Source organism: Hyperolius riggenbachi, chromosome 2 (assembly GCF_040937935.1).
Source record: "Hyperolius riggenbachi isolate aHypRig1 chromosome 2, aHypRig1.pri, whole genome shotgun sequence".
Taxonomy (NCBI): Eukaryota; Metazoa; Chordata; class Amphibia; order Anura; family Hyperoliidae; genus Hyperolius; species Hyperolius riggenbachi.
In genome coordinates, this window is record NC_090647.1 from 293,870,418 (window position 1) to 293,884,242 (window position 13,825).

The 13,825-nt window shown below is 43.7% G+C and overlaps 1 protein-coding gene across 2 annotated transcripts in view; it reads right to left on the reverse strand.

The window, feature by feature from the left end:
• Positions 1-13,825, reverse strand: part of MAN1C1 (mannosidase alpha class 1C member 1) — a 197,573-nt gene that overhangs the window by 17,699 nt on the left and 166,049 nt on the right. For both annotated transcript variants that reach the window (XM_068268953.1, XM_068268954.1), the window contains 2 exons: positions 8,511-8,730; positions 2,063-2,235 (listed from right to left, as the gene is read on the reverse strand). In XM_068268953.1, coding sequence (XP_068125054.1) covers positions 2,063-2,235; positions 8,511-8,730 — 393 coding nt within the window. The remainder of the gene's footprint in view (positions 1-2,062; positions 2,236-8,510; positions 8,731-13,825) is intronic.

A 13,825-nucleotide genomic window follows, 5' to 3' on the forward strand; every position in this document is an offset into this window, starting at 1 on the left:
AAGTACATTCATTTCAAATACACAGCAGGGCCTCGAAAGTCCTCCTCCTGTATTGTTATTTTTGGTCACTACCTCGGGGCGGGCGGGCGTGCATGCCTGCCCGCTGCCCTCCTTGGATGTGTAGTGGTAGCCGTTGCTCAGGCTCCACACCGGATTCAAACCTCTCATTCCCCGGCCATTACCCGGGGTCACAATGGCAGACTTGCCCGCCTCCACAGGATTCTCATTGTAGCGGTACTGAACAAGTACACAGCAAGTAGAAAATGTAAATTAAAAACAAAACGTAAGCTTTTTAACAATGCCATGGAAAGTTGAGAAGGAAGTCACACATTACCTGACATCACTGAGTGAGGAAGAGCAATCACGCCATGTTGCGCAGTAGTCCAGCATGGCCGTCACTACACAAACAGCTGTTTGCGGTGCGTTACACAGTGAGTTTGGTGTGTCAGTGTGAAGCAGTACTCTAATTACACTCCCTGTTTGATGTATACACATGCAAGATGTTTGAAAGCACGTTAGGCCTGCAATTTAGCATTCAATGTGATTTCTGCCCTTAAAACGCTGCTTTGCGTCACATCCAGATTTTTCACCGGGACTTTTGGCATGTATCCCACTCCGCCATGCCCCCCTCCAGGTGTTAGACCCCTTGAAACATCTTTTCCATCACTTTTGTGGCCAGCATAATTTTTTCTATTTTTCAAAGTTCGCCTCCCCATTGAAGTCTATTGCGGTTCGCGAATTTTTCCGCGAACCGAACCTTCTGCGGAAGTTCGCGAACCCGGTTCGCGAACCGAAAATCGGAGGTTCGCGACATCTCTAGCTGTCATATATATATATATTAATATTAATGCCGTGTATATATATATATATATTAATTGCATGCATGATCAAGTATTTTCAGTCTCCTGTTCCATATGAAATAACACCCCTTCCATATCCACTTGCTCCCTTGGGCAGCAATCACCCTAAGCTTGTGTCCTTTTTAGTGCTAATGTAATGTGTGTAGAGTGCACATGCTATATATGTTAATATCAGGCTTGCTATGCTATTATTACCCTATAAATATTAATAACTGAATTACAAAAAATTGTAATAGAGTTTTAATCAAAAATTTATAAAAAATATTATAAAAAATAAATAACTAGGCTCTCATATTCCAAAATATCCTGTTTTTTCCTGCTACTTCTTTCAAAATGACATGGAAAATGAGAGATTGTTTGCTCCTGAGTGGAAATGACAGACTACAGCAATGCTGTTGCTTGGTGGTTATGGGTGCTGAGTAACATAAGTACAAGTCGTTTTTTGCAATAAGAGATTTCTGTCCGTGTCATCAAGCAGCTCATCATACTGATGCAGTGAGCCTTGCCTCTGCCATTCACCGTAATTGTACATGAAAACAAATGAAAGCTAAGTGCAGTGAAACATCAAAATGTACATCCATCACATTCACAAGATAAAAGAGGCATCAATGATGAAAACCAACAGTGTGTGTGTACATCAGTTTCAGTGGCACACACAAACTATAAACACATTTATATGTATCACATGTACTGTATATGGTGGCAGGGTAAGCTAATCTGCACTCTATACCATACTCTGACTCTAAGCTCATTTTATACATTACGTGTTTTGCTTTTTTTGTTTGTTTTTCTGTTTTTTCTTCTTTCAAAATTGATTCAAAACAGCGACTGCACTTTTGAGCAGTTGTATTTGCTACAATGTACCAGGATGTCTACTGGGATTGTTAAAGGAAACACAAAGTGAAAATAAATTGATGAGATAAACAATTGTAAATTTGAGACAATTTGTTTTTATATTCTTGTTTCAGAGATAAGCTGTGATACCATCAAGAACAAAACTAAGGAGATGAATTGAAGTTAATTGGGCTCTATGTGTTGCTGCAACTGAATTTCTGCCATACTGTATAAAATATCATTCAGGAAAAGGTGGGAAATACAACAGTACCCTAATGGGGGGAGGGGAGAGAGCATACAGTCTACATACATTTCTCAGACCATACATGCAAGGTATTTTGACATATTGTAATATATACCGTACATACCTGTACAATCTCCCAGCCCCATTCTCTGTATTTGGGGTTATGTGTTAGCCTCCACAAATATAGATAACTTTCTACCACTTCTGGGCGTAACAAGTAATATCTTTCACTCAGTCTAGTTGACATGGCTTCAGCACCTGTATCGAATCTGAACACTTCAGGTCCAAGCTTAGTATCTGGAAAGAAACATTTCTTTTTTTGTTAGGCTTCTTGCAATGCCATGACATATAATCTCGCTCACATTCCTGTCTGCTCACATACACAAAGAAGACCATGTACCAGTGTGGCATTTTCTTCCATTATGAGGAGAATATGAGAGGCATAATTGTGAGAGAAAAAAATAAATCTGCTGTGAGCAGCTGAAGTTGAGGGGAAAAATTTAAAAATGATATATATACTGTATAATCTTCAAATAAAATAAGTTTAGGTAATAAAATGGCCTGACACATGACATGAAGTACAAAGAGGAATGTCAGTGAAGTTTTTAAGATGACAGCATTTAATAAGTTTTGGATGGTTGCACAAAGTTCTTATCACAAGTTTTCATACTTTCCAAAAACCCCATGCTCACATTCTTTAATTTGAGATGACAATATGAAATAAAGAGTTCAGTAAAACAAAACACTGTGTCTTGACCGACATTTAGGCATAAGAGGTGCCAGATAACATGTTAAACCTCCAGCATGGGTAATTAGGGCACCTCTGGAGTGAGCCAGAGGCTCTGGAGGCACTAGCCTCTGGTGCCACATCTAGCTATACTGGGGAGGGAGGCTGTCTAATACTGGGCCCTGATCTCCTGAACAGGAGGAATCTAAGGGAAGCAATATGAATACACAGCAGCAACACCCTCAGATGTTGAAGTTCACCCTCCGTGGTAATTTAGAACACGGTACAGCTGAGTCTATGCTGAGTTACAATTTAAACATGAATCATTTGGTTCATTACTTCATATCATCAGCACCCTGTTTTAGGACCTATAGGTGACACCTTCCTAGATAAAAGGTCTCAGTGTCTGATCCTGATCCGTGACACGCAGCGCCTGACTTGGGCGCCACCATAGACTGTAATGTTAATTATGGCTATAGCGGTGCAGGGGGATTTCTTCTGAAGTCACTGTAATCTGGGAGCCAGCATTAGCCGGACTCCGAATTACGTGTCCCTCTGAGTTGCTACAACTGGTATTTAACACTGCCTGGGATTTAAGTGGGAGCAGGATGAGACGTCTTCCAGCTCACTGTGCGCTCAACTGAACATGCGACTGTGCAATATGTAGTTATAAACTACACAATCTGGTTGCACAAACTTTATCCAGTCTTACCACATCTATGCTGTATAAGGGCCTTAGCTATACATCCAAATTATATCCAGTCTATTGGTTCTCATATACTGTATGGGTTTGTAAGATGGTAACAGGTTTGTAAAATTCCATTTAGTGTATGGCCAGGGTTAGGTTGATTTGGTGAACATTATCAAACCTGATTGAAGCACTAGGTTATCCATAAATAAACTTTAAAGTGTACCCAACCCAAAGCTCCGGGTACAAAAAGAGATAACTGCCTAAAGAGCGGGAAGCCTCAGGATCCTATTGAGGCTTCCCTCGGAGTTCTGTTGTCCCACCTCGCTGAGTGTGGCCCTCCGGAAAATTGCCGACAAGGCCGATAACTTCCTGCCGTCAGTGTGGCCATACATACATAGTAACCCGGAGGTTATTATCTCTGCGCACGCGTGTGCTCTTTAGTAACAGCTGATCATTCTAAATGCTGCACGATAATGACGAAGAGCGACTGAGATACTTCAGTAGCACCTCCACTTCTGCGTTAATTAATTAAGTATCATGGTCGTGCTACGTAACTATGGCGCACCATTTCGAATGATTGGCTGTTACTAAGGAGCGCACAATACGCTGCCAGTACTGCACTTAGCGCGCGCGCATGGATTACGTCACTCTAAATTAATTACCTATTGCTTTTATGTGGAACTGATGTTTCTATAGCATGCAGTTCTCAGCCCCTGTGTATATGGGCTGAGAAGTGCATAAGCTTAGTCTGTGAATTTGCAGGAGGCGGGAATCTTTTGTCCACCCATATATAGGACAGGTGTTGCTTGGTTCAGAGCAAGTGTGCTTTCTTTGAGTTGAGTAATCAGTGAAATGATGATGCTTTAGGGATTATCACCTTGCTCTGTGGATTTTTGTGCCCTTTCATAAATACTGTACTGGGACTGGGTCTGTCTACACATACAATTTATTATCTCGTAAGTTAAATCTCAGTTCAGCTTTGCTTTAAATGCGTGCATGAAAAAGGGCACAGTGAAAAAAGGGTCCGGCTGGATAATGAAATGGCGCAGGTGGATAGCGAAATCTGTTGACGATAAACATCGTTGTCAAACTTTGTTAACGATAAATACCATTGTTAAAACAGATGAGAAATAATAACGAAAAGCTATTAACGTTAAATATCGTTACGTAATTCAACAATACAGCTTAACCCAACCTTACCCTTAGACAGAACCCTCCCCTGGTGGTGCCTAAAACGAACCACTCCCTTGGTGGCGCCTAACCCTAACCACCACCCCAGTGGTGCCTAACCATAACCACCCCACCACCCCTGATGTTGCCTAAAACTAACCGCCGCCCGGGTGGTGCCTAACCCTAACCACTCCCCCTGGTGGTGCCTAACCCTAACCACTCCTTCTGCAGAAACACCCTTTTACATATAAAAATGATAATATGTTTTAAAACGTAAAATCTGTACATACAAATGAAATAATATGACAAAATCTAAACGTTGCAAGCTTCTAAAACGATAACATACTAAAAACTCTACTGTTCTAATGTTGTTAACCCTCCTGGCGGTATAAAAAATTCCGCCAGGAGGCAGCGCAGCAGTTTTTTTTTTGTTTGTTTTTTTAAATCATGTAGCGAGCCTAGGGCCCCCGCCCGCTTCGATCGCCTTCGGCGATCTCCGATCAGGAAATCCCGTTCGAAGAACGGGATTTCCTGGAGGGCTTCCCCCATCGCCATGGCGATGGGGCGGGATGACATCACCGACGTCAGCGATGTCGTGACGTCATTGGGAGTCCCGATCCACCCCTTGACGCTGCCTGGCACTGATTGGCCAGGCAGCGCACGGGGTCTGGGGGGGGGCCGCGCGCCGCAACAGATGGTGGCGATCGAGCGCGGGGTGGCGCTAGCAAAGTGCTAGCTTCGTCCAGCAAAAAAAAAAAATTAAGTAAATCGGCCCAGCAGGGCCTGAGAAAACCTCCTGCGCGGCTAACCCCGAACTACGTTCGGGGTTACCGCCAGGAAGGTTCATAATATTTATTGCAGCACCCTTTTTTCTGCTTTATTTGCCGTATTAACGATAATTGCATAAAGACTACGGCGGTGCCCTTTTCGTCCACCCTCAGCCGGCGCCCTTTTTTCCTGCTACCCTTTAAACCCTGTGTGCTCTCTACATCCAAACAGTAAAGGGAGTGTAATAATATCACAGCCCAACATACAAATATACCATGAGACTAGTGTGTTAATTATTGCTTGTTTTCATTAAGCTGGGCAAGAAGAATTAATTGCAACTATTGTTCTGGGGTTCTTTTCACACAATTCCTGCACAAATATGAAAATGGAATTACAGCCACAGAAAAGCACCAGGATAGCTTTTAATGCGTCTAGGCTGAAATCCATAATCCTTTTACAAAATGTACAGTAATTGCTTCTATTAGATGCTGCAATTACTATCTGAAAACCACTGTATAAAAGACCTGTGGTATGGCTTCCAACCCTCTCTACTTCCAAACTCCTCAATGACAAAGTCAGACCATTACAATCTAGCCCTGTTTTATCTGCCTTATCTGAGTCATAAGCCTCAGCCTCACCCCAAGAGGAAACTCAGCCTGAACAACTGTTAAAGTTCTGCGTAATATGTCGGCGCTATATACAGTGGTTTGCAAAAGTATTCGGCCCCCTTGAAGTTTTCCACATTTTGTCACATTAATGCCACAAACATGAATACATTTTATTGGAATTCCACGTGAAAGACCAATACAAAGTGATGTACACGTGAGAAGTGGAACGAAAATCATACATGATTCCAAACATTTAAAGGGACTCCGAGCTCACAATAAAAAAGAAAGTTGAACTCACCTGGGGCTTTTTCCAGCCCAGTGCTGGTCGGGAGGTCCCACGACGGTGTCCTGGCTCCTCTCCAACACCGCGATCCGGAATGGCTGACAGGCCGCAGCCCGGGCGACACTCTCCCGAGTGTCGGGCTGCTCCTTCCGCGTATGACGCGGATGCCGTCACACGCCAGCCGCCTCGCGTCATCACGGCGGCCGGCGTGAAAGTACTGCGCATGCGCGCTTTAATCGCGCATGCGCAGTACTTTCACGCCGGCCGCCGTGATGACGCGAGGCGGCCGGCGTGTGACGGCATCCGCGTCATACGCGGAAGGAGCAGCCCGACACTCGGGAGAGTGTCGCCCGGGCTGCGGCCTGTCAGCCATTCCGGATCGGGGTGTTGGAGAGGAGCCAGGACGCCGTCGTGGGACCTCCCGACCAGCACTGGGCTGGAGAAAGCCCCAGGTGAGTTCAACTTTCTTTTTTATTGTGAGCTCGGAGTCCCTTTAAAAAAAAAATAACTGCAAAGTGGGGTGTGCATAATTATTCAGCCCCCTGAGTCAATACTTTGTAGAACCACCTTTTGCTGCAATTACAGCTGCCAGTCTTTTAGGGTATGTCTCTACCAGCTCTGCACATCTAGAGACTGAAATCCTTGTCCATTCTTCTTTGCAAAACAGCTCCAGCTCAGTCAGATTAGATGGACAGCGTTTGTGAACAGCAGTTTTCAGATCTTGCCACAGATTCTCGATTGGATTTAGATCTGGACTTTGACTGGGCCATTCTAACACATGGATATGTTTTATTTTAAACCATTCCATTGTTGCCCTGACTTTATGTTTAGGGTCGCTGTCCTGCTGGAAGGTGAACCTAAATGAAGTGTACCTGAGATAAAGTGTATAGACTTATACTTACCCCAGTTGATTGGCCCAGTTGCTCTTCACTGCGCGCCCCTCTCCCCCCCCCCCCCCCCCCCCCCACTGATGTGCATGCACAGTTTGCTGGTGCTGTAACTACGCTTTAGCAAAATGCTCCTTGCTGAATTGCGGACTCCACTGCGGGAGAACGGAGAAGCCCAGTGGGATGCCAAGTGAGCAGGCGGACTACAGGGGGCTGGAGGAAGTCCCAGGCAAGTATAAATCTATATACTTTGTTTATCTCAGCTTTCCTTTAAGCAGTGTTTCGAACAAGAATCTAGCATGTGTACAACTGCCCCACATCTAGCATATATAATGCTAACCCATATCTTGTGTAGGTACAGCAGTTAAACAGGGGTGAGGCGCCGTAGCTTTTTACTTATGGCTGCATCAAGGAAAGGGATAGTAGACTGAATCTCTAATATCAAATAGGGCACTGTGGCAAGGTAGATATTGGTCATTTAACACATCTAGCTAGTGTGTACTTGGCTTAAAGGAGAAGAGGGATTGATCATGCAGTAATCTAGATACTCCAACATCAGCTATATACGAAATGGTAATTTTAAAAAGTCCAAAGCAGGTTACATGACTAGTATTTGGGGGTTTAAAAACAGGTATTCAAATTTATTAGTTGACAAATGTGCAGTAGTATGTGCTGGGATTAGGGGGACAGAGGTGCAAAATATCTTGATATCTATCCATACACTTTAAAGGGACTCCGAGCAGTGCAGAAACTATGGAACGATGCACATCATTTTAAAGCTCTCATTCTCCTCTTTCCAATGATATATAAACCGCCGCCCTACGCCTTTTAGTTTTCGCTATTTTCGCGATTGAAATTGCCGCGGCCGCGATTTCGATCGCGAAAATAGAGAAAACTAAAAGGCGTAGGGCGACGATTTAGGTGTCGTCAGAAAGAGGAGAAAGAGAGCTTTAAAATGATATCCATCTTTCCATAGTTATATTGTATTACACAGGGCGACTTTTTGTCAAAGTCAGCAGCTGCATTCAGCAGAATGGAGCTGCTGACACTAGGGAAAGTGTCGTCCTGTGTAATACAATATAACTATGGCTTGATGGATATCATTTTAAAGCTCTCTTTCTCCTCTTTCTGACGACACCTAAATCGTTGCCCTACGCCTTTTAGTTTTCTCTATTTTCGCGATCGAAATCGCGGTCGCGGCAATTTCAATCGCGAAAATAGCGAAAACTAAAAGACGTAGGGTGGTGGTTTATATATCATTGGAAAGAGGAGAAAGAGAGCTTTAAAATGATATGCATCTTTCCATAGTTTCTGCACTGCTCGGAGTCCCTTTAATTATTGCTATGTCTTCTAAAGATAGTATAATAGTTATCAAAATATTTTGCTTTTAGCATCCTAAGGACTTATAGAAGGTGCATGTGACACAGGTCTTTCATACCTGTACGTAGATAAGATTCATGGCAAGTATTGGCGATTTCTGCTGCTAGCTTCATGTAGTGTTTTTTCTTATTTTGTGGGGCATCATTAGCTCCAAGTGCTAGCATCCCTGCAGCAAAGCAGGTCAGGTGTCCCATCTTGTGGTCCAAGATTCCTCCTTTCCACTCAGCGATGTAAGTCAGACCTCCAGGAGACTTCCTGATTAGATGTGCTTCTACTGCCTAGAGCAGAGTACAACATTATTTACTGTATGCTTTTTTATTAAACACACTAAAATAACAGACAGGCTCTTAGCATATTCAAAACACCAAAAATGTGACGTTTGCTGCTCTTTATACAGAACAATGGGATTAACATAACTTTTAGGGAAGTTATTAGCGGAACAGTTTGTTCTGGTGACTGGGAACCTGGGTGCTTGCCTACAATGTTCATTTAGATACCCAATTATAGGAATGTAAGTAATAGGCGTCCCCATCCTAATAGCATCCAATAGTTTTGGGTGTCAGGAAGGTCAGCAGGAGTGTTGGGTTTAGGTTAGGGTTGAGATATTTACAAATGATCATAAATGATTCGTTGTGATCATTCAAGTTAATATCTGTATAGGAGCTCCAGAAGCCAGCAGCCTCTACTTCAATAATCCATTGAGTTTGAAGATCCGCAAGTGCTGAGAACTGCATGCAACAGAGACATCAGTTCCACATGAAAGCAATACGTGTTAGCAGGGGCGCCTTGTGCGGGCTTCTCTCATGTAGGTTGATGCATTAACCTTACCGCGCTGACACAGAGTGAGGTAATGCTTACTGCACGCGCGTGTGCTCCTTAGTAACAGCTGATCATTCTAAATGCTGCACGATAATGACGAAGAGCGACTGAGATACTTCAGTAGCACCTCCACTTCTACGTTAATTAATTAAGTATCATGGTCGTGCTACGTAACTATGGCGCACCATTTCGAATGATTGGCTGTTACTAAGGAGCGCACAATACGCTGCCAGTACTGCACTTAGCGCGCGCGCATGGATTACGTCACTCTAAATTAATTACCTATTGCTTTTATGTGGAACTGATGTTTCTATAGCATGCAGTTCTCAGCCCCTGTGTATATGGGCTGAGAAGTGCATAAGCTTAGTCTGTGAATTTGCAGGAGGCGGGAATCTTTTGTCCACCCATATATAGGACAGGTGTTGCTTGGTTCAGAGCAAGTGTGCTTTCTCACCCTATGTGAGTAAATGTAAGTCATCAGTTAGGGATAGGTGACAAGTTGGTGCTGAATTTGTTCAAAGAGGTAAGATTAGGTGCATTTAAAATTGTAGCAGTAGGGCACCCATGAAGTGAGAGCAACCCTTTATTGCTCAGGAGTAGACACGGGCAAGTAGATGCAAATGATTCTGGCTTGCATACATATGCAATGCATGTTGAGTGTAGCTTGATATTGTACCAATCCTAATCTACAGCAGCTTCATTTTATTGACCCAATGCAAAGTTTTGCACACAACGTGCACTGAATTTGCATACTGATTATCTCTCCTCAGGAATAGAGATAACACCATCCATCATACTGTGCTCCAGACTGGCACTAACCGCAGGCCGGTTGGACACTGCTAACCCGTGACAGTGCGCTGTAGTCTCCATTCTAGCTGCAGGCCAAGCAGGAAGTGTGGCTCTCTAGCGCTAACTTCCTATGGCCCACGTTTGAATTGCACAGAAGTGTATTGACAAAATATGCTTCCACACAGGCACGCTGCAGTTCGAAAAACAAAAATCCCTGCATTGTCATAGACTTACATGACCTCTGGCCGCGCAAGTTTAACACCAATGCGCTGTTGCCCTAGCGTCAGCCATGCGGTGAATACGTTACTTCCACAGCATCGGTGTGCGATGCCCCATAGACTTTCATTGGTGTAGAGTTACCCTGCGGTAAAAACAGGGTAATGCAACGCACCAGTATGAAAGGGGCCAGTGGCCATTGTGTCGTATTCCTTGTGACCGCAGGAATGCAACAGATCGGGAAAGTGGCGCTGCACATAATGCTCATGTTGCATCAGGTACAGTGAAGCACACAGTCAATGAAAAGTTTGCTTTACTGTACCTGTTAACGCACACACTTAGCGGTAACGTACTGCATGCAGTGTGTTACCATACTGCAATCCGTTACACCGTAACACACCCGCTACACTGTGAACGTCACATAGGTACTGCATTAAAGTGTGGTAAGCCACGCTACAAAGTGGTCATTACACTGCAATGCACTACTGTGAACACGGCCTTACCATTTCAATGAATAGTGTTAATTAGCTATATAGCTGTTGTTGTTGTTATGTTGTTGTTATGGCAGCTGAACCTTTAAATGCCTGGGTATTGTCCTCATTTGTTAGAACTAAAACAACGGTCTGTATGAATGATATATCTTCTGTAACGCTAAAAGGTTTCTATTTGGAGCTACATTATTTTTTCTGTGGATTTGCCATAACCTGGATTATTGAGAATCTTCACAGAAATCTATGCTGACTACTCAATAAGAGAAAATAGATCGGTCATAGCTGCAAGTAAAAAGTATAAGCTACATCAATACTCTGTTCAGTTTTGCACAACATTGCCTAAGGCATATAAATGCAGTTTTATAAAGCATGAACTCTTGTATTTCCACCGATTTGCTACTGTGACAATGGAAATAAGTCCATGCAAGAATAAGAAGCTCACAGCATACAACAAGGTCTATTGAACTTCCTATTTTACATAAGCATGTTACTATGGCGATGGTGCTCTGACAGAGTAAAAGACATATTTTTAATGCTGTGCAATTTAACCAAATGCAGTAAAATGAAACATAAATACCGAAAGCATACTGAATTCGCAAGCATCAGTTTGTAAACTGTGTCAACAGAATCAGAAATAATAATCCATTGCCTCTAATCACAAGTTATACACATCAGTAAAAACACTCATCTGCATCAACCCATACTGAGCATAAATGGACATTTAAAGGCTTGTCCATAACTGGTGGTTGTTAGTTTTTGTGACTATTGTTTATATAATGGGTACCCTTCCACACTGCTACTTTCCTTAATTAAACGGTTGGGTGCTTGCCTGTTTTGCTATTGCCATCACAATATCTGAAATGTCTGTTACAGTTACTCTTAACTAGGCCAGGAGCTGGACATGTCTGTCATGAAAGAATTCCAAGGTCTGAGGTGTTGACTTATCAAGGCAAGTGAATAAACAACTGGAGCAAAGCCTTGTACCCTCACTAGAGGATCTTCAGCCAATCTTCAGCCAAGATGGTTGTTTGGTGTTGTCTTGGCAGAGAATCTAGCTGCCCAACAATGTCACTTAGTGTTCCACCACAGCAGAATGCTAAACTCCCAGTGATAAGCATGCCCATTGTGCTCATACTTACCTGCTTCACTTGTGCATTACTCTATGATGCATACTACCCTCTCCATTTACAGCTATTGCTGCTCAGTTGTATATGTACAGTACTTGTCCCTCTTAATACCCCGCTAATGATAAAAGAATGATTATTAAGGGTGAATTTAAAGCAAACCTGTGACTTTTTTTAAAGGAGAAAAATGATACCTCAGTAGAGGGAAGTCTCTGGATCCTCCAGAGGCTTCCCACGTCCTTATCCAGACCCCTTATGGATATTGGGACACCCTAGAAAAGCTGAGCCTGATTGGATCCGTACTAGTGTGCCGGCACAAAATGGTTTTCGGTCGGTCCCGGCACTGCAATGGCTCAGGAGAGGAGGACGAAGGAAGGATTATCCAGAGGCTTCCCTCTATTGAGGTGACTAGCCTATTTGAGGCACTTTTTTCACTTCAGGTATACGTTAATAGAGTGTGTGTATGAGGCTTTAGAGTGAAACTGTTACCCAGTGCAAACCATCAAGAACTTTCTTTCCCATGCAGATGGAATGATTCCCTGAGGGAGGAGTGTGCCGGCCAGACAGGTAAGATATGATGGTCCACTGTGCACTACGCAATTACCCACTGGGTGTCAACCTTCTGATGGTGACACCTGATGCTTGCCGCATCATCTCCATAGCCATTGAAGATGGGAAGGGGGGAGTTGTGGTCTTAATGCTGGATCCACGCCATATAATTTTTGGGACGATTTACCTGGCTGATCGATTATTTCCAGCATGTCCGATCTCAGAATCTAACAATTTTATGAGCTATTTTCTGACGAATTTCCTTAGAAATGAACGGAAATTGGGCCAGAAAATCGCTCAAAAAATCGTTCGAGTCTGAGATCGGACATACTGCAAATAATCAGTCGGCCAGGTAAATCGGCCTAAAAATTGTATGGTGTGGATCCAGCATTAGGGCTATAGGAGTCTGGACAATTGCACAATTTGCCCTTATGGAAGAGCAAGGCCTGGTTATTCATATTCATATGAAATTTTCTAAACAGTTTAACGCTGTGGTGACCTGAATATTTTTTATCTGAGGTGTATTGATACATGAGAACGGTGCAAGAGGAAGTGGTCTAAGAGAATCCGGAGAGGCGGGGGTGGCCTAGATGTGGGACTGTGGACCCATCTGGCAGAGGGTCAGATATAAATTGTGAGTGCACACACGGTGAGGTGGTGGTGTCTTACTTCAAAATAGTCTGAGGCCCCTTTCACACTGGTGCGTTGGGTTACCCTGTTTTTACCGCAGGGTAACGCTACACCTATTAAGTCTATGGGGCATTTCATACCTATGCAATGCGGTGAAAGTGACGTTTTTGCTGAAACAGCGCGTTGGTGGGTAACTTGTGGGGTGAACTGCAAGTAATGTACATCTTTGGCGACGCTTTTTTTATTTTTATTTTGAGCTGCAGCGTGCTTGTGCAGAAGCGTATTTTGTCAATACACTTCTGCGCAATTCGAATTCTGGCAACAGGAAGCAAGCTCTAGAGAGCCTCACTTCCTGCTTGGCCGACAGCCACAATGTAGATTACCGCGCACTGCCGCAGTAATCCCCATAGGCTTTTTTTGGCGTTGCGGTGCGATCAGCCGATTTCATGGCACTGCTACCCAGTGGCGTACCTACCGTCAAGCGGCAGGGGCGGCCCGCACCGGGTGTCTTAATGCTTAGGGGGTGACACCCGGAGTAGTGTTGGGCGAACATCTAGATGTTCGGGTTCGGGCCGAACAGGCCGAACATGGCCGCGATGTTCGGGTGTTCGACCCGAACTCCGAACATAATGGAAGTCAATGGGGACCCGAACTTTTGTGGTTTGTAAAGCCTCCTTACATGCTACATACCCCAAATTTACAGGGTATGTGCACCTTGGGAGTGGGTACAAGAGGAAAAAAAAATTAGCAAAAAG